Genomic DNA, 27,715 nt, shown 5'->3' on the forward strand with positions numbered 1-27,715 from the left:
GCACCACAAGCAGAACCTTTTCAACTTCAGACGGTATGTTTTGTTGGTACTCTCCGACAGGGCTTTGGTTACAATTTCTTTGCCGTCATCTGGTATGTCTAAGTGGCCAAACTCACTGAACTCAGGAGCCATAGTGACAAGTTCAGAGATTTGGGATTTGTAGGTCCCACCTGGCCCTGGTTCAAAGTGAGCAATGACGGAATTGGTTGTAGTCTTAAGAGCGGACATGGGGACATGTACCAGTGTACCAATGTTGACGTGGCCACACTGGGGCTATCAGAATTATTTGGCATGGTTCGGATTTGATCTTGGTTATCACTCTTGGAATAAGAGGGATGGGGGGGAAAGCGTAAGCATAGATCCCTTACCATGCTATTGAAAATGCATCCCTCCCACGACCCCTTTTGGAGATGCCTGCTTGCATAGAATCGACTTTTGGCGTTTTAAGAGGTTGCGAAAAGATCTCATTTCGGTTTGCCTCACTGATGGAATATGTTGTATAATGTATGCTGATCTAAGAGCCACTTGGGGTCAATGTTGGTAACCGGCTCAGAGATTCTGCAATAGCGTTCTGAGCTCCTGGGACATGTTCCGCTTTGATGGCGATTGAATAGTGAATGCACCACTTCCAAATGTCCTGAGCTTCCAGGGGTAGGGGAGAGGGGAGAGGAACGAGTTCCACCTTGTTCGTTGATGTAGTGCATTGTCGTGGTATTGTCTGTACTGACAAGCGCCGATGTTCCTTGAATTCGTGGGAGAAAGGCTTGTAATGCCATGAAGACCGCTTTTAGTTCCAACAGGTTGATGTGAAAAATACGGTTAGAGGTTGGCCATTTGCCGCTCACTTGAACAAACGAGCCCCATCCGTCCACTGACGCATTTGTTGTGGTTGCCAATAGAGGGGCTTGCAGTAAAAAACGCAGTCCTACTGACAGACTGGCCGGAATTGTCCGCCAATGGAGCCATTTTATCATTATCGGGCTTACACGTAAAAATGTCCTCGAAAGATCCCTGAGCTTGCTTCCACTGCTTGAGAAGTTCTTCCTGTAACGGGCGCATATGAAGGCGACCGTGCGGAATGAGACTGATAAGGGATGACATCATCCCGATTAATGATTTGTAATGTTGGACTGAAAGAGACCTTTTTGCTTGAAGGCGCTTTGATAGTCATATTAAGGTTGTTTGCCTGTCTCACGATGGACAGGCCTTGAGTAATTGGGTGTCTAGAATGGCACCCAGAAATGTTATTCATTTTGCTGGTCTGAGCATTTATTTTTCTTGCTTGAGGTGGAGACCCAATTGTCTGAAGAGACGTAAAGTTGCTGTGATGGAGTGACATGCAGCTTGAAGAGTGGGTGCTTTTACCAGCCAATCGTCCAGGTACGGGAAAACCTGGTGCCAATTTCGTCTGAGTTAAGCTGCTACTGAGGCTAAGCATTCGGTAAATATTCGGGGAGCTGACTCGAGGCTAAAGGGAAGAACTTTGAATTGAAAGTGCTTGTCGGCTACCGTGAATCTCAGGAACTTTGTGAGCTGGGTGAATGGGGATATGGAAGAAGGCGTCCTGGAAGTCTAAGGCCATGTAATCTCCTCTGTGTAACAATCATAGGATGTCCGGCAGTGTGATCATGCAGAAGGTTTGTTTCTTTAGATATTGGTTTAACTCTGAGATCCAAAATTGCCCTTCATAGACGGGATTTCTTCCGGATTAGGAAGAATCAGGAGTAAAAGCCCCACCCTCACTGAGAAAAGGGGACAATCTCTATCGCGCTCTTGCTCAACATGGTCTGAACTAAGTTTAGTAGATGCAGGTGTTTCTGTTGACCCCAAGGAGGGGTGGGTGGAGGCATTTGTGTAAATTCTAGCAGGTGGCCAAATTGAATTATATCTAGGACCCATCGGTCTATATGTGACACCGATGAACAATGTGGTGTTTTAGAGTTGCTTGAGATGCTGGTGGGGAGAAGCGCGAGGCAGCCGGCGGGTGAATGCTGTCATTGCCTACGGAAGGAATCCCTGCCTTGCCTTCCAGTCCTTCCTCTTTGAGAATGCCTGCTGCAAGTGGTTGGCGCTGCAGGTATTATTTGTCTAGAGGTCTGGCTAGCGGTTATTGTAAGGTTCATACCTGTATTGCTGATATCCCCACGAAAGGGAGGCTGGCTCCGACCCCTTGCTCCACGAACAGGAGGCTTAATGAATAGGAGAGTCCCTAGCGATTTACTGGTGTCCGTGTCAGATTTTATGGACTGAAGGGTATCATCGACATGTTTTCCAAAGAGGGCTTCACCATCATATGGGAGATCTAAGATTTTTGTCTGGATTTCTGACCGTAGGTTAGTGGCTTTCAGCCATCCTTGTAGCCTCAGTACTGCGGCTCCAGCTAATTGCCTGAAACCTATGGTTGCTATGTCCAGCGCACAATCAATGATCTCACCGGATGACTGCCGGCCTTCTAATAAAATCTTTTTTACCTTAGTAACCCTAGTCTTAGAAGCTTCTGGTAGATCCTCAAAGTATTGGGAAACATCCAAACATAATTGTCTATCATAACTTGCAAGGATGGCCATTGAGTTTGCAGCTCGCACCACGATGGCAGACATCGAAAAAAACCTTTTGCCTAGGTTATCAAGTCGCCTTCCTTCTTTATCTGGTGGTGCCGATAAAGGTACTGAAGGATTTCTGAAACGGCGCTGAGCTGTTTGGGAGATAATTGAGTCCGGCTTAGGGTGGCCTGTATGGCATGCAGGTGCATCCTCTGTTTTATACTTCTTGTCACGTTTTGGTAATACTGCAGGAACTGTTGCAGGATAGCGCTTGGTTATAAGACCTTGGTTCAAAACGTGGTCTACGAAAGGGATAGCCCTGATCGTTTTTCTATAGGGCTCTTTAAAATCGTACTAAATACAATCCTGTTGTGTTGATGGCATTGGGAGATAAAACGTATGGCCGCTCTTTCTAGTAAGTTGTGAAACCTCCTATTTCCTCAGGAGGCGAGTCTGCTGTCGGTTGGAGGGGAGATGCAGGCGCAGGGATAATGTATTCATCCCATTCATCCTGATGGGAGCGTATCTCCCCATCCTCAGAAGAAGTCTGCACGTTCTGGGGATGAGGCAGGGAACTCACTTGAGTGTGCTGAGGTTGTGGAGGCATTACCTGTGTCCCAGAAGGTTGGGGTAGCTCTGATGCAGGAACAGATGAAAAGCATTCCTTATAGTCTGCCAGAATAACCTGAAAGCCTGACACTAGCCCCAAAGGTAGACCTACCAGGTCTTGTTGAGGTGGCTGGTCATAGTAGGAATCATTATCCGAGTATTCCTGAGATTTTTTTTTATGCAGTTGTAAAGGGCATCTGGCTATTCCATAAAAGCCATCTCCGTCTGACTCATCGTCATCTAGTATGTGTGATAGTAGGAGGCGAGAAACCTTACTAGGTGAAGTGATGGAGGGTGTCAGATTCTGTTGTGTATGCCTCTTAAGTGGTGTTTGTAAGGCTGACAAAAAAAAGGAGGCAATGATTTAGGTCTCTCCTTTTCAGGTTTTGGTCTTAATCATCGACGAGAGATGAACCGTCGACCATGGTGGTGGTGTCTTTTCTCGACGTGGCAGTCAACAGGAGCGTCAATATGGTCATCGTCGATGGAAGCACTGTCGACGGTAGCAGTGCCGTTGACAGGGCTGTTGGTGCTGATGGCGGATTCTTTGATGAGTTGTCCGTGGACTGCAGCAACATCGCTGTAGAAGCCGTTGAACGCAGAGGCAACGGAGATGTGACTACCGTTGACAAGGAAGCTGCAGACGCAGGCATCGACATGGATATGGTAAATACCGTACGCGTTGTCGTTGATGCGTGTGCGTCAATGGTGACGTCAGACTGTCTCGTCGATGGTGCAGACGATGGTTTTTCTAAATCTGTTTTACCTGTGGAGGTTGCGTTAGGGGCTCAGACTGACATTGATTCTGGGTTGCAGATACAGAACATGCCTTTGATTTTACGTACTTTGTACAACGCTTCTTGAGAGGGCTTTTAGAATTCGAGGAGCCCTCTGAAGACTGGCTGCTTTTTTAGGAGACCTATCCTCATCGTCCTCCGTATGTCGATTAACAGGGGTTTTGGTGAGTGACCTAGAAGAGGAGACAATATCATCATCATAAACTGGGTCAGCTCTTGTTTTCAACTTCTGTAGCCACAGAAGCAGACAGCCCTCCCTGTCTTTCAAAGTTTTGGTAGAAAATGTACGGAATACCTTGCAGTCTCTAGTTTTATGATTTGGATAGAGACAGTAGATGCAGTCATCATGAGGGTCGTCAATATGCAGCCTTTTTTTTTCCCCATACAGGTAGCACACCATCTGAATAGCCCCTTTTTTGATGTGTCTGACATCCTGGTCTGTCTGAATCACCTGTTTGACTGAAGTTGTAGAATAAGTGTCCAAATTCACCTTAGAAAGAACGTCTGAGAGAAAGCTGAGCAGAGCTCAGTGGAAACTCCCTTTGCACAACGTTCAGTGGAAAATCTGAGGGAAGGAAGCTCCTCACAGGAGGTTTCTAGAGGGTAGAGTCATCTGATTGGTGCACTCTGAAGTTCGGTCCTTTTTTCTAAAACGACTGTGATATGTTACTAATCTTAACAGCTTATGCATGTAATGTATTACTATGTTAGAGAATTATATTTTTTTTTAATAACATCGGGGACTCCCATCTCGGTGAAAGGGAAGGATTCAAGCATGTGAATCTATGAAAGTTCCAATACTGCAGTAAACAGAATTACGCCACCTAGCAGCACACATGGGTACTGCTCAAAGAGCTTCCGGATCCAGTCTGATGCTTGGGGATTATTCTAAGGTAAGGAATCTGTGGCTAGAAGTCTATCAGATAGAACATATTAACCAGACTACGTCATATGCAGAAACACCCCACCAGTCATGCTTTGCCTTATAGACTGCTAAAACAGAATGATTAATTCTTACATGCAACTGCTGATTTTGTACTAAACTCACTGCTAATAAGGCAAGGACAGTTATCACAGAAATCGCAACAGCATTTGTATTTGAAATATGGACACTACTTTCCGCTTGGACTACCAATGAACACACTATCATCAGGACATACACAAGGCAGTCAAGTTATCAGCAGGTAATTTGAGGATCTTGGTTTGTTCTTTTAATGCACTAATATTGCATTTGATCACCCTTACTCTTTAAAAGTTTTCCACTGCTACATTCCTAATACATTGGGATTTTTTCAATCATTGGGATAGTGCAGCTGCTGTATTTTTTGCTTTCCTTAATTTGCTTTACTCTTACAGCCTTCGGAGCCCCTCACAACCTTCCCTTACCCCCTCTGTTCATATGGAAAGTTCACAGCCTCCTTCTACCCCTTTTTCTCTCCTCTGTGATCCTCCAATGGCTTCCCAGTGGGGCATCAAAAGCTCCAGTTGAAACATTAAGGGCTTCTGTCCAGTGCAAGACCCAGTACTGCTGGGACCTGGTAAATAATAGGGCACCAATCATCTTAGTTGCCCTTGCTTCACATGAAAAGTCAGATAACCTTTCATCTTATATTTTAATTGTTTTATCTCCGCTAAATGATTACCACTTGAACAACATATGCAGGAGTACAAGACCTGAATTCATTTCAGATGATAATTTGTAACTGTATTGCAACCGTACATCAATTCACTGTTCAAGGCTGCAGTAGAGGGGTTCGGAAAGAATGCAACAAACAACAAGGTACTTACCTTCGGTAATCACCTTTCTGGTTGATAATCTCTGTAATCACAGATTCCTTACATTAATAATATATCCCCAGGCGCCAGACTAGATGAAGAGAATTTGCGATGCAATGTTCATGTGTGCCGACAGGTGATGCTATTCAGTGCTATGGTTACTATGAAAAACCTAACATGTAACCTTATTATAATGTTCAGAAGTCTACACTACAGGTAGGTGAGAGGGCAGCGAGGAATATGCGGTTAGAGTATCCACTAGAAAGAGAGTTACCAAAAGTAAGTCACTTGTTCTTTTGAAGGATATTTCTAACTGCAGATTAGGCACCTTAAGAATAGATCCTGCATCAATTCCTCCCAAAGGCAGTCATGCAAGTAATTAGATCACAAAGTCTTGCAGGACCAAGCCATCAAAATAGACCTCCTGTCAGATATGGATGCCAGGGCAGCAGTGTTTTCTGAACGTGCGCATGGGTGCCCAATGTTGCAGCCTGGTCAAAGTCTAGGATCAACATCACCCTTGCCTATGCTGTGGCAGTAGCCTCGGCAAAATGAGCCTGCAAGCCTTCAGAGACTTGCGTTTTGGTCAGCACATAGCATATATACACCTATTTTGACAAGATGCTTTTCTGCCTGGAGTTTTCTTTCTTTTCTCCAGAAAATCCTACAAGGAGGTGGTCATCAGCACAATGGCCCCTTGTGAGGGCAACATAAATACTCCAGCTATCTTTTAGGACCGAGCAGATAAAGTCTCTTTCTCCTTCAAAAGAATGAGGTGGAGCGAAAAAATTTAGCAAAGTGACAGAATGGCCATTGTGGAAAGGAGTCACAACTTTGTGCAAAAAGGTTGTCTGGGCACTGAGCACTAATTTGTCCAGCAAGAAGGTAGTGTGAACCCAGCACATTTTATGTGCTTCAGCATAAATGATTTTCATGTATCGTTGAGTACGGATATATTTTGTAATAAAATATGGGCAATGTTTCCTATTGATAATAAGTGCCGTTTATCATCAATTATACTCACTAAGTCCCACGACTAACAGGCCCAGAAGCTACTTTATTCAGAGAAGTATATGGGCACATTCTGCATAATCTTGGTTTCAGAGTTGTCAGTCGGAAACAGGCTTTTAGGAGAATAATGAACTCAGTACTATATTCATGAGTAACATCATCTCCTCAAGGAAGTCTTTCTCTTCCTCCAAGAGAAGATCCTGCCACCTGCTCATTAGATTATTTTTTGCTTAAAGTAACACATTTGTGTCACAACTAGGTTCCATAGGCTTGTACTAATCGAAAACATACTGTATCAAATGTGTATTTTATCAATAACATCCAACTGACCAGTTTTCTAGCTAGAGCTTTGTTTAGCAGATTTTTTTTTTTTTTTTTAAATTAAAACTCATGTTAGACAGGAGGACTTCTGGACTGGAGTCTCATTTTTAACAGCAGTTGCACCCAACTTGTCAGCATTTTACTCATGTGGAAAGCAGAGGTGATGGCAATTAGGAAGACTGTTCTGTTCTGAGCATTAGTCACACTCAGGAGCTGCATACTGTCTCAAAACGTGTGTACATAAGAAACATCAAAAGTAGGTTCAAGTCCCAATGTAGCATGATAAATGATTTTGATGAGAATCATTGAAATCAAACCTTTGGTAAAATGCATCAAAACAGGTGATTTAAAACAGATATAGTTGTTCATATGTCCACAAAAAGGCCAGGAGGGTAGACAGAAGCTTTAACTGTGCCCTCTACAACACCTTGTGTGCTCACGATAAAATACAACACATCCAAATGTTTGGCCAGCATACGATCAGTATGACAGGCATCCCAACAGGCAATAAACTTGCAAAGTGTAGATGGACTTTGTCAAAGGGTTATGGCAGCATGAATAACAAGGGCTGCGGCTGACAGAACAAACATTTAACTGTTGCTGCTCAAACTCTAGGCACAGGGGTGTAGGTTGCTGAGACTTGGGTGCAGGACACTACCCAGTTGTTGAGACAGAAGGTCTTCCTGAGTGACATCCAGATTGTAGGTCAAATGTTCATGACCAGGAGCATTGGTAACCATAGTCTCCAGGCCCTTTGCAGGGCTATTAGGGTCTGTTCTCACTTTCCTCAGAACTCGAGGTAGTGACTGGAATGCATACATGAAACATACATCCTATTGCAGTCAAAATGTGTCTCCTAGTGACTTTAGTAAAGGAAACTCTGATGCTTGGTCATGTTAACACTGCAGGTTCTTCACAGTGGTAAATATAACTAACCAAAGCATATGCCAGTGGTTGAAGATGCCCCTGGCCAACTTGGTAGGAGATGCCACTCCTGATCTGCCAGCTGAGTTCTGCTCTGCTCATTTGCTCTGGCAATCAAAGACCTTGCCAGATGGTTAGCTACCAGAAAGATGGTCTGCTGGTCCAGCTAATTCCACAGGCAGAGGTCCTCTCGAACAGGACCCAGGACGCCACTCAGCCCGATTGTCACAGTAGTGCACAGCAGCCATGTTGTTGTTAACCAGAGATCCGACCCTCCCATCCATGTAGGATGGCATAAAGTCTTTCACAGCCAGATTGCCCAAAGCCCCAAAAGGCTGAAATGGAGCCGCCGCTCTGCTGGAGAACAGATGCCTCTGATTTAAACGTCCCCCAGGTGGACCATAGCAGTGAAGGGTCTGTGGAGAGTGGCCTGCAGCAGGCCACAATGGTGTTTATCTGTTACTCAGTTCTTATAAGATCTGGACAGTGCCTGAGAGGCAACCTGGGCTAGGTCCAGTGAAACCCCAGATTCCAAGGTGGGGTCTGCGTATGCCATCTGCTATATGGGATGAGGAGAATGCATTAAGTAAGGAGGCACAATAGATCTAGAAACAACCTCACTTAGACCAAGGACTGAGCCCAAAAGTGTGTATGGAGAGGTGGAAAAGAGATGGGAGGAAATTAAAGATAGGGCGCTGCCTCTGTGACTGATTGTAAGACCCGATTATCAAATAGGATGGTCCTTCAGAAGGGGGTCAAATGTCATTCTGCCTCCTATCAGCAAAACAAAGGTTTGTGAGGGCAAGTTAAAGTGGCTTTGCAGCTGAGGAAGTAGAAATAGAGAGAACAGTTGTCCCTGCTGGTGTGAACTGCGTTAGCAACTGGCATGCCCTTTGCTCCAAAACAAAACTGCTGCTGCAAAGACTGGGAAGGCTGGCACTGCCTGTAGCCTGGACCCTTGGAATAAATCCCATAATTCTAGCATTAAGTACTTACCGTAACCAATACAGTATTAACAAGGGACCACATGTACTACTGCATGAATTTGCGACTTACTAATCATAACCGCGTTTCGGTTGCAAAACATTCACACATACCATTGCGAGTGGCTACTAGAAAGGGATGCTCTAAACACGTCCCTTCCTAATACCGAATTGCAAATTCTATTTTGCGAGTCGGTAATAGGTTACGGGCTCGCAAAATAAGGCTGGTGTTAGAAATGGGATCTTTGGTTGGCAGTCAGGTTACCCCCGTCCAAGCAAGGACCCTCTCTCTAGTCAGGGTAAGTCACACACAAACCAAAATATTCTTTGCCCACCCTCTGGTAGCTTGGCACTGAGCAGTCAGGCTTATCTTAAAAGGCAATGTGTAAAGTATTTGTGCAAAAAATCATGCAATAACGGAGTATAAACACCACCAAAATACACCACACAGGTTTAGAAAAATATAGAATATTTATCTGATTAAATGCAGATCAAAACTATCAAGATTTGATAAGTACACATTGAGATATCACTTTGGAAAATGATAAAAAGAGTCGTTTGTTCTTAAAAGGCAATAAGTGTCTCATGCAAGCACAAAGTACCTAATTTACATCTAAATTATCTGCAAGAGACTGCAGACGAGGAGATGCGTGAAAAACATGGACGTGTGCATCGGTTTCTCCAGGCGCACACAGACGGTGCATTGATATTTTTCATGCAGCCAGGGCCTTGCGTCGATTTTCAGCACGCAGACTTGAATCCTCTTCGGGTCGCGGGGTATTTGGAAGCCCCGGGGACGATACAGAGAAATCCTTGGCGTGCAGGACAAAGTCACAGGAGCTGGGTTGATCCGGTGGGCGATGCGGGGAAATTTCTGTCTCAGACAGGCATTGCGTCGATTCTTCTAGCAGGAAGTTGGGCTGTGATGTTCTGGCTCACCTATGCGTCAACCCAGTGGGCCATGCGTTGAAGTTCTCACCGCAATGCAGGCTCTGCGACGTTTCTGCCAGGCAGTTCTTTGCGGAGATATAGGGGGTCATTACAACCACTGGCATGGCAGTGCAGGGGCCCCCTGCCACAGCCCTGTGCAGCTTTTCACTGTCTGCACAGCAGACAGTGAAAAGCGCGATGTGTACAACTGCACCCGTCGCACAGCCGCAACACCTTCGGCTCAATTTGGAGCCAGCTCCTGTGTTGCGGCCGAGATCCCCGCTGGGCTGGCGGGCAGAAACCAGGTTTCCGCCCACCAGCCCAGCGGGGATCTCATAATGGCCGCATGCGGAAGTGCAGCTGCATTGGCAGCCGCCCACCAAGGTTGTAATGAGGGCCAAAGTCTTTTTGACCCTGAGACTTGAGAAAACAGGAGGCAAGCTCAATCCAAGCCCTTGGAGCGCACTTCTCAGCAGAGCCAGAGGGCAGCACGGCAGAGGGGCAACAGCAGGGCAGCAGTCCTTTGCAGAAAAGCAGTCAGGTGAGTCCTTTGGGTAGCCAGGCAGTTCCTCTTGACAGGTTTCAGGTTCAGGTCCAGAAGAGTCTCTTGCAGAGTTTCTTTCCCAAGACGTGTCTCAGTTGGTAGGGTCAGAGGCCCTGTTTAAATACCCAAATGTGCCTTTGAAGTGGGGGAGACTTCAAAGAGTGGCTTAGAAGTGCACAAGGTCCCCTTTAGGTTCCACCCTGTCTGTCAGGGTCCCAGTAAGGGGTGTGGCAGTCCACTGTGTGAGGGCACCCTCCCAGCCCAGGAAGACCCATTCAGTATGCAGATGTATGTAGATTAGATGTACAAATAGATTAAATAAGCCAATTGGGTATGAACCAATGTCACCATGTTTTAAGGGAGAGAGCATATGCACTTTAGCACCGGTTAGCAGTGGTAAAGTGCGCAGTCACAAAACCAGCAAAAACAGAACTGGCCATACTAAATATGACCTGGATACTCCTTTCAGATCAGAATCTACCAAACAGTATATGAGGATAGCCCCAATGTTAGCCTATGAAAGGAGCAGATCTCACCGTAGTGGAAAACGAATTTAGGAGTTTTACACTACCAGGACATATAAACTACACATGTACATGTTCTGCTTTTTATCCAACTTAGCACCCTGCCCTATGGGTTACCGAGGGCATACCATAGGGGTGACACATATAGACAAATGGGAGTTTAAGGCCTGGCAAGTACTTTTAAATGTCATGTCAAAGTGGCAGTGAGACTGCACACACAGGCCTTGCAAAGGCAGGCCTGAGACATGTAAGGGGCTGCTTATGTGGTTGGCACAATCAGTGCTGCAGGCCCACTAGTAGCATTTAATGTACAGGCTCTGGGCACATGTAGTGCACTTTACTGGTTAGAAATGGTAAAGTGTGCAGAGTCCCAAAACCAGCAAAAACAGTTTCCAAAAAGTGGAGGGAGGCAGGCAGGCAAGAAGTTACCACCGTAAGGCTGTCAGGTCTACCAGTTGGAACACGTCAGAAGGCCTTTTAGCAGGCTCAATTCGCCACCTGCGACAGCTAAACCCTTTTGTACATGTGGCCCTAGATATTAACTGCAATAACTACTTAAAGAGAGACCAGAATCCCAAGGATCGTGCTGTGGCTCGACTATCCTAAACCAGTTGAGTGCCGAATCAGACTTCTACGAAAACACTCTAGAGCCACCTAAGTGCATGTCCATAAGGAACGCCAGGACATTCCTTGAAAACTCAGTTGATCTCCTTCAGGCACGTCTTCTAAGCACTACACTGGTGCCTACAGCTCTCTCAGCACTGTAGTATTCAAACCACCATGTACGACACATTCCTTTGCATCCAGACCATCATGTAATGTTTGCGAAGGTATCATTATGTTTTGATTCGCTATCTGGACGAATTGATGGAAAGGTATTAGGAGTTACTTTGCTAGTAGATGCTTATACGAACAAGTTACTTACCTTCTGTAACGCATTATCTGGTAGAGACATATTCTATTTGCAGATTCCTTACCTTAGAATTTCCCTGAGGTGTCAGTCTGGATTCGTAGATTTTTTTCTCGTGGAGTACTGCTGCATGCCGTTAGAAGGCATGGGTCAGCTCCGTGTATGTCTTTGGCGTGGAGTGTGCCAGAAGGAAGTTGAGGTACTTATGCAGGTGTCACCCCTGCTCACTGTCAGTTTCTTTTCAAGACTTTCCACACCGGGCATAAGGAACACTGACCACTAGTGCGTCCGAACTAAGGCCCTGAAAGGTAAGTCTTTGACCCTAGAAATCAGTTCGCAAAGCAGCAAGGTGAAGATGGGTGGGTCGGTAAGGAATATACAGCTAGAATAGTTCTCTACCAGATAATGCGTTATGGAAAGTAAGTAACTTGATAGAGACTTCTAGTTGCAGATTCCTTACCTCATGATAGATACCCAAGCAATACCATTCCCAGACGTGGGTCTGCAAATCAAGATCATACTAGTAAGTCCTGCAGGACAAAACAGGTAAAATACCTGTCCCTTCAGACCGGACTGTCCAGGCAGTACTGCTTGGTGAACCTGTGCAATGACAAATATATTGCAGCCGAAAGATGTCCAGAACTGAAGTCTGCATGCTAATTCAGTGGCTGCAGCTGTTGCTCTGGTAGAGTGAGCACTAAATTCTCCGGGGCGGTTGCTTCTTAGCCAATACATACACATTTTAAAGCAGAGAACGACCCTTCTGGAGATGGTCTCCTTTTGCACTGCCACACCCAGATAACCAACAAAGAGTTGATCATCTGCCCGGAACTCTTTGGTACAATCAAGGTAGTACACCAATGCACTTTGTTTATTTTTTTTTTAGTCCAGGTGGTGGAGTCTCTCATCTTCTTTAGAAGGATGTGGGGGGAGCAATACTTAACCACTTTTGGGAAAAAAGGAAGCCCTGGTACGAACCACCCCTTTGTCAGGATAGAGGAAAGGAAGAGTGGCATTGAAGAAATGGCCTGCAGCTCACTCCCCCTGCAGGCAGAAGAAATGCCCAGAAGGAAGGTCGTTTTTACATTTAAAAGCCAGAGCGGACAGTTATGCAGTGGCTCAAAAAGAGTGCACAATAGCATAGAAAAGTAAGAACCAGATTCAAATCCCATTGGGGCATTATGAACGGTTAAGGAAAAAACATATGGGAAGACCCTTTAGGAAATCGACTGACAATTGCAGATTTAAACAAGAAAGGTTGGTGAGGTAATCTCAGAAAAGCAGAAATAGCAGACAATCTTTGAGGGTGCCCAAAGCAGAGCCCTGCAGGGTTAAAGAAAGTATAAAACAAGAGGACCTCTGATAGAGGGGCACAGAGGGGGGCAAGAGACTTGTGTGTGCACCAGCCACAAATTAGTTCCATCAACAAACGTATGCCGTTTTGGTGGTGGGATGCCTGGCTGCCAAGATAATGTTACAAACTTCAGGCAGCTGGTCAAAAGCAGTCAACTGCCGCTGCTCAATCTCCAAGCAAGAAGGCGGACACTGGACAGGACAGGAGATCTTAAAGAATGGCAGTCTTATCAAAGGATCGATGACCAAGCCCAATACCTAGGGCTACTAGACCAAGTGCTCAGTCCGGAGTCACAAGATTTCTTGAGCCCAGTCGCTCTTGATCTTCTTGAGAACTCTGGGCAGAAGTGGTATAGGTGGCAAGGCGCACAGGAGGACTGAGTTCCACTTGAGATGAAAAGCGTAGCCAAGTGAGTGCCACCTTGGAAACTCCAACGTGCAAAACCGCTGACGTTAAGCGTTCAATGTGGAGCCAAACAGATCTAACCAAGGCTCTCCCCACTGCTGAATGAGACCTTGCGCCACCTCCAGATGGAAACACCATTCTTGATGGACCAGGCACTGATGGCAGAGTTCATCCGCTCTGGTGTTCAGAGCTACCACCAGGTGTTGAACCACCAGGGAAATGCCATAATATTCCAGTCATGTCCAGAGGCACAGAGTTCCAAACAAAGCATCCACGAACCCACCCCACCCCACCGTGCTTGTTGCAGTACAACATGGTGGTGGTGCTGTCCGTGAACACCGCACTACTTTCCCTTTGAGAGAGGGAAGGAATGCTTTAAATTCTAGCCTGATAGCTCAGAGCTCCAAAAGATTAATGTGGAGCTCCGACTGCGTCAGAGACCGGAAAGCCTCTGATCTCCGCCTCTCCCATTTGGCCACCCTTTACCAGGAGTGAGGCATTTGTCACTATTGTCAGATGTGGCTGGGGAAGGGAGTGGGATCTGACACTGTCCCTTTTACGGCCCACGAGACACAACTGCAGATCTTGCACAGTTCCCTCTGAAATCTGGCCTATGTGGGAGAGATTCCCCGGATGCTGCATCCACTGGAACTTCAGGTCCCACTGCAGAGCCCGCATATGCCATCTGTGATGTATCACTAGCAGGATCCCCGGAGGCCCAGCAGCCTCAGAGTCATTTTCCACAAAACCCAGGATAGAGGCTGAAATATCGGTATCATAGTCTGAATATCCTGGACTCGCTGCTCCGGAGGATAGGCCCGAAACTGCACTGTGTTCATAATATCTCCAATGAAGGGGAGCATCTGAGAGGGAGTCAGGTGTGACTTTGGCACATTTATAGTGAACCCCAGCAAATGCAGGAGGTCCACCGTAGTCTAGAGGTGGGAGTCTACCTTTAACAGCCAGTCGTCGAGGTAGGGGAAGACTGAAACCCCTGACCTGCACAGATGAGCTGCGACCACAGCCTTCACTTTGGTGAACACCCTAGGGGTGCATGTAAGGCCAAAGGGGAGCACAGTAAATTGAAAATGCTTGTTGCATACTGTGAACCACAAGTAACGTCTGTGGGCAGGCAGGACGGGAATATGGAAATATGCGTCCTGCAAGTCGACTGCTACACTTCAGTCTCCTGGGTCCAGGTCAGATAGGACCTGAGCCAGAGTGGGCATTTTGAACTTCTCCTTCCTGAAGAAGGGATTGAGAGATAGAAGGTGTAGGACAGGCCAAAGGCCCTTATCCTTTTTTGGCACCAGAAAGTAGCAGGAATAACAATCACAACCTAATTCTGGCACAGGGACCCTTCTCTATGGCTCCCTTGGCCAAGAGAGCTGTAACCTCCTTGCAGAGAAGTGCCAGGTGATCCTCTGACATCTGATAGTAGGACAGTGGCATGGATGGAGGTATAGTCTTGCAGAGGAAGGCGTAGCCCCTTCTGACTATTTGCAAACTTCACCTGTCTGACTTAATGGAGCGCCAGGGGGCAGGTGATGGTGAATCCTGCCTCCGAATGGGTCCTGATGGGGAAGCATCAGACTAAGAAGGTTTGGAGTTTGCAGCGGGAGGGGCGGTGGACTGGGCATTCGGCTGGCCCCTGATCCAAGAGGACGTTGGATCCCACGTCCCCAGCCACACAGAGGCTGGGCAGCATGCGCAGCACGTTGGCTGGAGGTAAAAAGACATGGTTTAGCGCCCCTTTTGTAGTCACAAAAGGGGCAAAAAGCAGACTGAGGGGGCAACGGGCAGCTTCCAAAGGACCTGGCTGGAGCCCAGGACTCTTAAAGGCGCTCAAGAGCCGAGTCTGCATGGTCTTCAAAGAGAAGGGTGCAATCAAAGGGCAAGTCCATATGTATGGATTGGACATCCCCCGAAAAGCCAGACGTCATCAGCCAAGCGTGGTGCCTCAAGGTCACTGTCGATGCAACCAATCTACCAAGTGAGTCTATCCTATTGAGCACATATCGCATAATGAACTTTGCTATGTCTCTCCCATCAGCAACAACTGTGGCCTCCTCTGGGACCTGTGGCAGCACCTGCGCAACCATATCCCATAAAGAATGGGTGTAGCAGTCCAAAAGGCATGCAATGTTCACGGACCAGAATGCCACGCTGGTGGAAGACAACTTCCTATTTCCGAGCTGATCCAGCCTCTTGGATTCCCTATCTGGTGGTGCGAAAGAGAATGCACATAGGGAAGTCGAGGCTTGGATAACCAAGCTCTCAGGAGGTGGGTGTGGTGCAAGGAACACTAGGACATTAGGAGCTGGTCGATGGTTGCGGGCAATTGTCCTGTTCACAGGACCTCCTGTGCTGGCATTGGACCAAGTCCCCAGCAGGACATCAGTGAGGGCCTCATTAAAGGGCAAAAGGGGTTGGAGAGGGAAGCTCCAGGCTGAAGCACCTCTGTCAGGTCAGTCCTGACGGTACCCGAAGGCAGCTCGAGGCCCAGGACCTCAGCCGCTCTTCTCACCACCATGGAGTAGGACGCTCCTTCCTCCATTGCCACGGTAGGGGGAGAAAGCATGCCAGTGTCAGGGGAAGTGCCCAGACCACTGGCTTCACCCAGATCCGCACGCCAGTCCATAGGGTGTTCAAGCTGGTACTCTAAAGGGTCCAGCGACCCCTCCCAATCCTCACCGTACCCTGGCGCATAAAAATAAGGGTCAAGATTCAACCTAGGGAGCAAGGTTCCTGCTGAAGTCACAATGATGATGGCGTCAATATCGACCATAGGCATGAGGACTGATGATGTCAGGACCATCATCGGGAAAGGTCAGGATGGTACAATCTACGCTGGTTTGGATCCAGATCCTTGGGTGCCCTCCAGAGCAGAGGCAAAAGAAACCAGTGCAGAGCCCAAGGGGGCCCCTACCGAGTCCGAAGGCGCTCTGGCAGAGTCATACTGCGCAAATGTGAGGTGCATGGCCTCACAAAACTCATGAAGTTGGGCTGGGGTGGCTCCGGCTCCTGGAAACTCAGGGAGGTGTGAAGCAGACCCAGAAGCAGGACAGAGGCCTAGAGCAACAACGGGTTGACTGACTGGGTGAAGTTGAAGAGTGCTTGCTCTTCTTCAACTTCTTCTTGAGCTTACCCCATTGTCCTGAGAAATTTGAGTGGGGTGAGGAAAAATGGGGGCTCTGTGACCATTCTCAAGACCTTCCTCTCGACCGAGAGCAACGCAGAACAGAGCAGCAGGCCACAGTGAGCTTTAGGGGCTGCTCCCTCATAGCTTTCAGAATCATGGCCCAGCACTCAGAGCACAACTTCGGGGTGTGGTCACACTTCTAACACCACAAACACAGGAGGTGAGGATCTGTTACAGACATCATCCGTTGACAGGGGTCACAGGGCTTGAACCTGGTCTTTTCATGGCATTTCAACGCACCAGGAGTGTAAAAAAAAAAAAAGTAAAAAAAAAGTAAATGTTTGACCAAGCCAAAAGTCCAGTCAAGAAGTTGCTGTAGGGGTAGTCCTTCTTCAGATCTGCACAAGGCTGGCACAGAAAGTAAAGAAGCTCATGCAGACTGGTGAGGAGGCATAAAGCTGCCCCTTCCTCCCACTCTCCCAAACTTTCATCACATAATCTGCAGTTATCATGAATTGCACCACTTGTACTGTGAACTGCAAGGCCGCTTAAATGTGCTGTTCTGGTTGACACGAAAATTAAGGTGACCTTCAACTGATTTAATTCACACAATATCAACCCATGACTCTTCAACCTGCTGTTGGAGGGTGTCTAATACTTCTAAAAGAGGTCACGTGCAGACAGCAACATGGAATTAGTAGGAAGAGTGAAAACCTAGAAGGGATTTGTACTAGTGAATCAAGCACTGTTATCACTTGAAAGTCATTGACCGTAATCAAAATTCTTGACAGCCTTTTCTCAGATTGGTATACTGTAGATGGATGTGTCCAAGACTGTTCCCAGGAACTGCAAGTGTCAAGATTCAGTGACAAATCAGTCTGATTTAACATAAGTGCTAGTTTGTAAAAGTGTGGAAGGAAAGTATTAGCGGATGCTACTGTATGCTACCCCAGTTTCCCTTTGGCCAGAAATCACCCAGGTAAGAAAAATATATTGTCCCTGCCTTCTGATGGCAGCTGCCTCAGGGGGACACATTTTGTGAATATTCTGGGTGCTGAGTTTAGACCAATGGGAAAAATGCTGAATTGTAGTGGTAACTGGTCACCACAAAACCTTACTGAAACATAGGGTGAATTGGAATGTTAAAATATAAAACCTGCAGGTCCAGGCAATTAATTAAATATTGTGGGAGTCTGAGTACTTCTAGGAAAGAAAACAGGCAAGACTGCTTTTGAAAATCATGTTCAATTGGGGGAGGTCCAGGATGAGTTACTGTCTGCCACTAAGTGCAGTCCCTTGCTAATTTGGGATATCTGAACTGTCACTACTAATCTGTTCATTAGAGTAGAAAGGATTTCCCAGTAGCATTCCCTGAAATAATGTTTTAGGTTTTATTTATTTATTTATTTATTTTTTTTTAAACAGGTGGCATTTGAGGGGATCTCTTCAAATATTTCAAGGAATGGCCAGACTGAAGAAATTCCGAGACCCAAAGATCTCTATTGAAGCTCTTCCACTCCTAAAAATAGCTAACAATTCCACCCCTATAATGTCCTACGAGGTAACACTTGTTAGTAGCAGAGGAGAATTAAGTCTGACTCCCTAGTGTGGGACGCTAGCTACCTATGCAGTGTACCAATGTAGGGGTACACAATGCAGATAGTAAAGGCACCCTTTATTTGTTGACAGAGGTTAAAGTAATAACACTAAATCCTCTCTTTTGTGGTAGTATGGGCGAGCAGTTTAGGATTATCAAAGGGTAGCGCTAAGCATTTGTGGACTACAGAGTCAATGAATGAGACACGCTCAAGAAAAAACTTGAGACCAATTTTTACAAAAATAACACTTTTTATATTATTTTAGACACCAAAAATCTTCAGAATTAGGTAAGTACGGTGCGAAGGATTACTTTGCACAATGATGTAAGTAAATCAAACAAATGCACTTTTACGCAGTAATGCTTTTCAAGGGCAGAACATGTACAACAGACTGGTACATGCAACAGTATCTCAGGGTGCTAGTGGGTCATGGTCACAAGAAGCACTAGCAGTTTGGTTTTAACTGCCCAAGGGTGGCCGGGTGCAGAGGTGCTGGACGGCTCAGGTGCCTTGCGTACTGCATGGTTGGCGAAGAGTGGGGGGGTCAGCTAGAAACAGGCTGCAGAGTGGGATCTATAGACAAATCTAGGAGCTTCAAATGGGAGGGCTCAGTTTGAGATGGTCCTTGGAGCAAGGGGGAACAGTACATAGTTGTGGAGACTCTTAATGATCAGGGCTCAGTACATACTTTAAGATGGCTTCCATGTTCATTTGCAAAACTAGTAATCGAAATAGCCACCACAGGGGCATATCTGCTCATGCAGAAATGTCCTCACATAGAATAGGCTTAGGGCTCTAAGGCCTGCTGTAGGGGTGACTCATATTGTATGTAGTGATTCTGGCATGGCACACAATGAGTGTGAAGTGTTGTGCTTTTATTCATGCTCTGCACCATAACGGGAAGGGGAGGGGGGGTTCCTTAGGGTGTTATAATACTTGTTGCAGACCTCTTCAGTACCCAGGCCCTAGTTAACAGGAGTACAATTTACTATGGACTTAAAGGGGTGCTTATTGTACACAATTAGACCTTTTATCTTGTTTTAGGCAACGAGCACTGGCACGGCAACCTGGTTGACATGAACCCAGTGCACCTTAAGTCGAAAAACCTCAGTGGCAAAAAAGTGGGGGTAACCATTCCTAAGAGGGCACTTTCTTACACCTATGCCTACTCCTGTGATCTTAAAAAGGTGGCTCCCCTCTGACTCGATAACCTCTGATGTGACTGTGAAGTTAAATAGCCTTGCAGAGGAAAAGGCTAGTGGCAGGAATATGGTTACTGTGCTGTGCCTACCTCTAGTTCTAGCAAAAGTGGAGTATGCAAACGCAGCAGGTTGTTTGTGTCCTTTTTTTAAGTCTTGCAAAGCTTTGTCAATGAGCCTGACAAAAATATTCTCTTTACTGCAGGATCAAACTCTGATACCAAAGGACAGCTGCTCCTGCTAGCTGCCAGAACATAGTAGTTGAAATGAAAAGCCAAGCCAAAAACCACAGCAGATGTAAGTTTGCTCTTGGTCGTATGGTGTAAGCCTCTTCATTATCATCTTCTGGCACTCTGTTAGGACATGAAGCAACACCATGCCACGTTTAACTCTTACTGTCCCAGTAATGCTAGGGTGCCTGCGCCTTAATTGTGGTTGTAGCCAGCAAACTCATACTGTTGTTGATGTTATACATGTTCCTCCAATTCTGCCCCATCAGGGCAGTACAAAGACAAATCATGTTGTAATATGCCTGAACAATGGGGGTAAACTGTCGTCCTGTCTTCAGTATGCTGATCACTACACTCCTTTTATCACTGGCTACCAATAAGTGCAGTCGGGATGTGGTTGTTTTGTGTAATTCTGCCCAGTCTTTTGGTCACTAAACTCTCTTACTCAGTTAGCAGTCTGATTATGTGAGCAGGGATTGAGGATGGTTAATCCTTTCGGTACTCTTCTCTTGACTGCTACAACACCCAGACTTGCTATCTTGTGCATGGACTATGCTTGTCATAGACCAACATGTTCTGTACCTTGTCATCGTTCGAGGAAGCTCATTACAGCTGGATGTCATTCCATGGTATATTGTCATTTAATCCATTTCTATGAGTAGCCAGATGATAAATCCAGCATTGTTCCTTCTCAAATAAGAGATTCTGCGAAATGCCCTGGCTACCTTTCAGCTGTTCAGTGACCACCCATGTCATCAGGTGTGTGGCCCTCTTTAAAAGAATGATCTGTCTCCTTTGTTGTATTCTCTTTGCATCTCACATTGCTGTGGTTCTCGCAGATCTGTATTTTGATCTTACTGCTGGTCATTCCCACATAGCAGAGCTGGCAGGGGCATGTAATCACGTATGTCACATTCATGGAGTTGCAATTGGTGTATTTGCTTATTGTCCACACCTTTACAGGTTTCAGACTGAGTGCCTTGGAAGCCATGATCAAGTGACATATGCTGCAGTTCCCACAAGCTTTGGAATCTGCTTCCCTGGCACATAAGAAGCCAGTCGAATTTGCCGAATTTTAGGAAAGAGTTTTAAGCATAGCTATTTCCACTTCCTATGTAGCCTGTGGACACTATTTTAATGCAGAATTCCCTCTTATTGCAGACACTAGTGCCCAGACACCTTTGGGCATGTATTGCGCTCTATCAATATATATCACCAAAAAAATCATTTTAACAGAAGAGAAATTCCTTGGCAGTCCTGCCATCTCCAGGGGTGCAGAGACTCCTCACATGTGGTCAAAGACCCCACCACGCCCTGTATATTGCAGTGCCACATCGCGTGAGCACCAGAAACAGCCTCCCTTTGATGTTAGGCGGTAAAGCTGCCAACTCCAAGAGAACCACCCTCAACACCAACAAACTGATATCAAGTGGAGCCTCTGCCAGAGGTCTCTTATCTCCACCTGTCCCAGATGGCCTTCCCAACTCAGCAGTGATGCACTCGTGCCCAGCATCACCTCTGGGTAGAGTAAGAAGAGGGGTCTGTCACTGACACAACTGTGGTCCAGGAGCCACAACTGCAGATCTTTTTGTCTCTTTTAAAATTCAGATACAATATAACAGATTTCCCTGACATTGTGCCCACTGGGATTTGAGGTCCCACTGTAAAGCTTGCATGTGCCATCTGGTATGTATGGCCAGCAGAGGACCAACAACCCAAGGAGCCACAGAGACATCCACACTGGGATCCAGGACGGAGGCTAAAACACCAGGATCATAATATGAATGTCCTTCGCTCTCCATTCAGGAAGAAATGCAGAAAATCGTACCACGTCCAAAATAGCTTTGTTTAATGGGAGAGTCTGCGAAGGAGGCAGGCAGGACATTGATTTGTTGATGTTAAACCTCTTAACATGATTTGGGTTCACTATCATCTGGATGTGGTTGAGAACTGCCTGGGTCAAGCCTGTACTCCTTTGGCACAAAGAAGTAGTCAGAGTAAAACCCAGTTCCTTTTTCTGAGGCCAGAACCTTCTCTACGGTCCCTTTGGTGAAAAAGGGACAGCACTTCCTGCTCTAAGATGGACAGGTTGCCCTCCAGCAGCAACCCTGATGGCAGCTGAAGGGACAGGAGAGTGGAAAGAAATGGAAGCCCATATCCCCAATGAACAATTTGGAGCACCCACTTGTCTAAAGTGATGGTATGCCACACTTGTGAATATCGAATCCTGTCTCCGAAAGAGTGGTGTGACACACAAAAGCAGTTTTGCAGCTGTAGCTGCTGGAAGGCTGGGACTGAGCTGCACATTGTCCCTGCTGAACTGAAGCTTGTATCCAAGAACGATGGCCTCAGCCACGAAAGGGCTGAAAAGCCTGCTGGGCTAGGGGAGGAGTATAGTATTGGCTAAAAACAAAAATCCTTACCATAACTCATGCAAGGGTAAAATTGCTTGTGAAATTGTCTAGTTGGAGCAGAAAAGTCCAAGGAACGTGATGTTGATCTGCTCTCCTTGAAACGTTCAAAGATCAAGTCCGCTTCTTAGCAGCCAAAAAGGAAAGAGCTGTCAAACGGCATGTCCATTATTGATATCAGGACACTCTGGAGAAACCCCTAGACCTTTTCTAGGCATGGCACTGAAGGGCCCCACTAGTGTCCACTGCTCACCTTAAGCAATCGGTTGTGATTCAGAGCAAATTACAAATTTTGCTGCATTTTGACCATCCCGAATACCGGTGGTGAGGGACACCTGAATGTCATTCAGAACAGCTGAAAAGGCTTATGCCACATATCACAAAAGGACACAAGAGTAGCAGCTCAGAAGAGCTTGGGGCCCAAAGGTATGCTGAAGGGAGCTTGTATAGTTCCAAATATATACAGCATGACCTCTCTGAAAGTCTCTGCATACTGTGATGTAATTAATGGAACTCGGAATTCACGATGCAATTGGACCAAACTGAATCGGCTCAGATTGAAATCGGGAGCAAGACCAGGAGGCACTTTGATTCCCTTGCGCCCTCGCTGAAGTCTGAAAGTGGCAGAAAGGGGCTGATTCTTGATTCGGCTTCTTGTGCTTTTTCTTAGACTTTCCCAAAGATTTTGCCTGAAACAATCTGTCACAGGAACTACTGGTGGACAGGACCTTCTTTTCTTCTTCTACCAGTCACGCCCCGGAGTCTTCTTGCGTCTGCCAACATATTTTTGCCTTATGGTCCCATATCACCTGCAGGTTCATTTGGGCAGTCATCGCAGGCCCTGGATTTGTGTCCAAAACCCAATCACCAGAAACAGACTTTTTGAGGATCCGTCACAGTTTTGAGGGTGTCCCTACATGGTTAAAACTGTGTTTTTGCAGGGGACATCCCTTGCACACTGAATTATTTTGTTAAACTGTTCAATCAGAAAACCAAGGATAAGCACTGCATCTTGAGGTGCTGCAAAAACCGTAACTGATTTTAGCGCACACAGGTGGAGTTACACCGCACAACCTGCCAGTGTGCAGGTGAACTGATTTTAATGTTTCTGGGCTGGGAAACATTCACAACGTGAGGAATCTGCAGTTAGAATAATACATCAAAGATGGGTCTTGCAGAGCGCAACAAATTCATTTCAGGGGGTTCAGTTTGGACACTTTACAATGAGGTGAATGTACTACTAAAAAAATACTGTTTGTCTAAAAGTGTGTAAATACTGTTTACTGCTTATGTATAAAACTACTCCATGTCCGAACGTGGGTTATGACTGAAAATGGGGAATTTATGGAATATGCAAAAATGAGAAAGCTATTAACTATTTATCTTTACTTTCTCTAGTCAATATCCAGCCTTACACTAAAATGAAGGGTCCCACTTGCATCTTGTCTGAAACTCTGCTGTAGCTTAGGGCAGCTAAAGAAAACCTCAAGCCTGAAATGCATGTCATAATTTAGCTCGGGGTTGAAAATCATGAACTCTTCTGTTGCAAACTCGAAATTTTACAAAAAGTAAAACATTTTTTTAAGTGAGCTATAGAAAATAAAATTATATTTGGAAAAAAAAAAAAAAGGAAAACCTTTCCTAAACACTGATTTAGCAAGCAACCACGAGGCACATAATGCAACCAAACAAGGAATATGGGAAGAAGCAACTTACAGCGACTGTGTAAAGAAAAGAATAGGTGCAAGAGCAATACAAATTGAAGCCTGTCGTTTTTTAATTTAAATCTTGAGGGCCAGGTGCACATTCTTGGAGAAAAAAAAAAAAGAAAAGTGGACTTAAACGCTAAAGGCAATATAAATATCTTTGAGGCGGGAATAGGTTTCCAAGAGTTTTACCTTTTAGAAGTGAGGAAAGAAAAAGGGATAAGTTGTGAAAATTGGAAGATTTTTGTTTTAAAGAGAAAAGAAAAACAAAGGTTTATATTAGATTTCTGGAAAATACAGTATCAACGTTTTAATGGAAAATTCAGGTAAGTGATAGGAGTCTATCCTGGTGATTCATCTTCCAACCTTAACCAAAATTACATTTTGTCAGTGAAATAATATCCACACAAACCATTTACAAAGCGGATACTAAAGTTTTAATGACCCCAAAAATGAACTAATGTAAGTCATAAATATGTTAAGATTAAATATAATAATATAAAGTACCACATTTTGAAGTAAAAAAAATGCTGATATTAAACCTTAAGTCTTTACTGGAAAATGCGGTTACCTTTTGATTTTATCATTTCTGTATTCCACAAAGTCATAAGGAAACTTGGATATCACATCATCTACAACTTGATATTGGTCACCCTCAGCAAACATCCTGTGTTGTTCAGTTTCAACATGCTGAAATAAAGATAATCACATTATAAGTTCTGATTTAACCAACGATACAGCACTTTACTGACAAATGAAGTCACTTAACTGCTGCTAATTCTACTGGCGAGTAATCTTTGGGGTTTTCAGATTCTTCTCGAGTTTGATGTTCCAATGTGCAAGACCAAATTACCAGGAGATTTCTGCATAGACTAAGCACCAAAGAATGTCTAACAACCATTGGCACTGGCAAAGTCAATATGTCTCACATTTCAATTGCGTTATCCCTACCCATTTGGCTTTGTCTATATTTTTTTGCTGATACTGTCTGACGTGCAAAATGAAAAAAAAGAAAATGCTCGCTTGCTGAAGTGGCAAAAACAAAAACAAGACTTTCTTTTCTTTTAATTTGTTGTTTCAAGATGAGAAATGAGGGCGGTCTTGGAGTTGTAAATGAAACAAATAAACGTGAAAGTGCATAAAGGAGTGGCCATGTATCAAATTTGGGCTGCTGAGGAATTCAAGAGAAAACTTCATTATATATATCAAAACAAATCCCTTTCAGGGTTAGAGTGACGCATACATTATGCAAAAAAGAATAGAGAACTCTGGGTAGTTCCCAAGTTTAGGAGGAGAGCAGCTCTGGTAAGGAGCACTCTGCAACACTCTAGATTTGCTCTCCTCAATTTCTGTTTATCTAGCAAAGTTTTTAAGTTTTTAAGCATTGGATCAGCACAGGGCTGTCCACGCCGAGCTTGATAGTGACAAAGTCTTTTGCCATTTATACAGCAAAGTCTTTAAGCATAGGTTTGACACTGTGTCACCCTTGCCGAGCTGTAAAATGACAAAAAGGGGTGGCTTTTACTCATTCCAGGTTAGCTCGGACAGTATTTTACCAGTCCAAAGCTGTAATACTGTGCCCGGAGTGGTAAATGGTTTTTGTCATTTTACAGCTCGGCAAGATTGACACAGTATCAAACCTATGCTTAAAGACTTTGCTGTATAAATGGCAAAAGACTGTCACTATCTAGCTCCGCGTGGACAGCACTGTGCTGATCATATGCTTAAAAACTTTGCTAGATAAGCAGACATTTGAGGTGAGCAAATCTAGAGTGTCGCTGGTGTTGCAGAGTGCTCCTTACTAGAGCTGCTCTCCACCTAAACTTGGGAACTACCCAGAGTTCTCTATTCTTTTTTGCATATTATATATATATATATATATATATATATATATATATATATATATATACATATACATATATATACACACCCCCCCCCCCCCCCCCAAAAACAAAAAGAGCGAGAAAGCAACGATCTAAGGAATGGGGGTGAACTGAAAGAACATGTGGAGGAGCAGTCAATACCAGAGCCAGGCAGATGAGCAATGACAGAGCTGGAGATGAGGTCTAAAATAACCCAAAAGATGAACAAAAAAAGGAACTGATGAACCTGTGGGGGTAAGGTAGGAGAATATGAAAATTGCAGGGTGGAGATTTAATGGGGAAAACAGCACATGAGGAAATAAGCAAGAAAACACATGCATTTCATGAAGTGCTGGAAAAAAAAGAAAAAAGTAGTTCCCATAATGTAAGCTGTGGAAGGACACAAGCCATCCAATTAAAAAGATGGTAAATAAATTACTCCAGGGGAGTGAAAAACACAAGAAGAGAAAAGAAAGCCATCAAATTAGATGCAAGCAAATTAGACTGACTGGTAATCAACCACCGGACGCAAAGTCCAGTTTAAGGACTGGTACTGTCCACACGAGATCTTTCACAACAGAAAGCTAAAAGCAGTTTGTTAATCTAGACCTAAAAGGACAGAGGGGTTCAGACTATGTAGCACCTCCATACAAAAGACAATGAGTATTATATTTTCAAGAGTTGTGTCCAAGAGGAAAAAAGTTGTAAGAAGTCAAAGGGATGAGGTAGGTGTCATACAGTTCCGCCAGGATGAGGGGGAAGTACTCATACGCTGTAAAGGATCACTTCACATGTCGATTATGAAAAAAAAAAAAACTAGAAAGGTTATCATTTGAATTTGTCAGTCTCTTTGAAAAAGTTTAAAAAAGAGTGAAGGAAATGTATGTGAAGAACTATAAGGGATCATCAAAGCAATATCAAAATATGTTGCATTTGGTTATAAACATAGGCAAGGAATATAAAAAATGACTACTCAATATACAGTTCATTTACAAAGGTGCTGGTGCAAAAAGACTGCTCTATACAATTGTTTTTACTTATTACAACTAGTATAATTATATTAATAGTCTCCTTTAATATAGCTAACAATTCAAATGTAATGTCCTTTGGCACTCCACACAAGTTATTAATGTCTACCCAATTAATTGGTGGTCATATTATCGACCTCCCAAGACAGACATTTTTAATCAGTCCTTTAATAATTCATACTAGTAATATGCATGTTAAACATAAATCGTGTTGTGAATAAGCCACACAACTATTTTACGAAGCTTGGAACTTATGGCCTAGAGGGAAGATCTCAGCAATGAGCAAATTACTCCACTGAGCTACATGATCAGGATTCAACACTCTGACCTGCAGGTTATTCACTCACATGTGAGTTCTCTTACTAATTATCTAACTTGAGATCTGCAGGACCGACAGATCTCGGCAGCCAAAACTTTAGCCATTCTCTAATCTATTTTCCCGAAGGGGGAGTGAGCAGGATACTGAACACAGATGAAAGGTGTTTAGGAACGACTGACAGAAGAATTCACCCACAATACCTAGTAAGCAAAATGTAACCCAGGTCAACATTGGGGGAAAGAGTAACACGATGATGCCAAAGGGCCATCGAAAACAGGAGTATATGAAAGCAGGCAAAAATGTGACATGCGACAGAACTAGGCAGAGAAAGTGCATAAACCTGTGTCTCCCTTCTTTATTTTAAAAAGTATAATGAATTTCTATTCTTTGTCCGACAGCACTTCTGTCCCAAGACACTGTGTGGGGGGCTGGAGGACGGTGAAAATAATGGAGGTAATGTGTTTGTGTTGTAATTGTTTATAATTGATAATAAGGAATAATACAGAGCTGAAAAAGGTATCGAGTCCCAGTACGTTGTAGAAATTGTACAAACTGTCATGGGTAGTGGGCTGGGTCAAATACATTCAAC

The 27,715-nt window shown here is 44.8% G+C and overlaps 1 protein-coding gene across 2 annotated transcripts in view; it reads right to left on the minus strand.

Moving 5' to 3' along the window:
• DBF4 (DBF4-CDC7 kinase regulatory subunit) overlaps nucleotides 1-27,715 on the minus strand; it is a 178,082-nt gene that overhangs the window by 45,809 nt on the left and 104,558 nt on the right. For both annotated transcript variants that reach the window (XM_069211566.1, XM_069211567.1), the window contains exon 12: nucleotides 24,489-24,607. In XM_069211566.1, coding sequence (XP_069067667.1) covers nucleotides 24,489-24,607 — 119 coding nt within the window. The remainder of the gene's footprint in view (nucleotides 1-24,488; nucleotides 24,608-27,715) is intronic.

Source organism: Pleurodeles waltl, chromosome 10 (assembly GCF_031143425.1).
Source record: "Pleurodeles waltl isolate 20211129_DDA chromosome 10, aPleWal1.hap1.20221129, whole genome shotgun sequence".
Taxonomy (NCBI): domain Eukaryota; kingdom Metazoa; phylum Chordata; class Amphibia; order Caudata; family Salamandridae; genus Pleurodeles; species Pleurodeles waltl.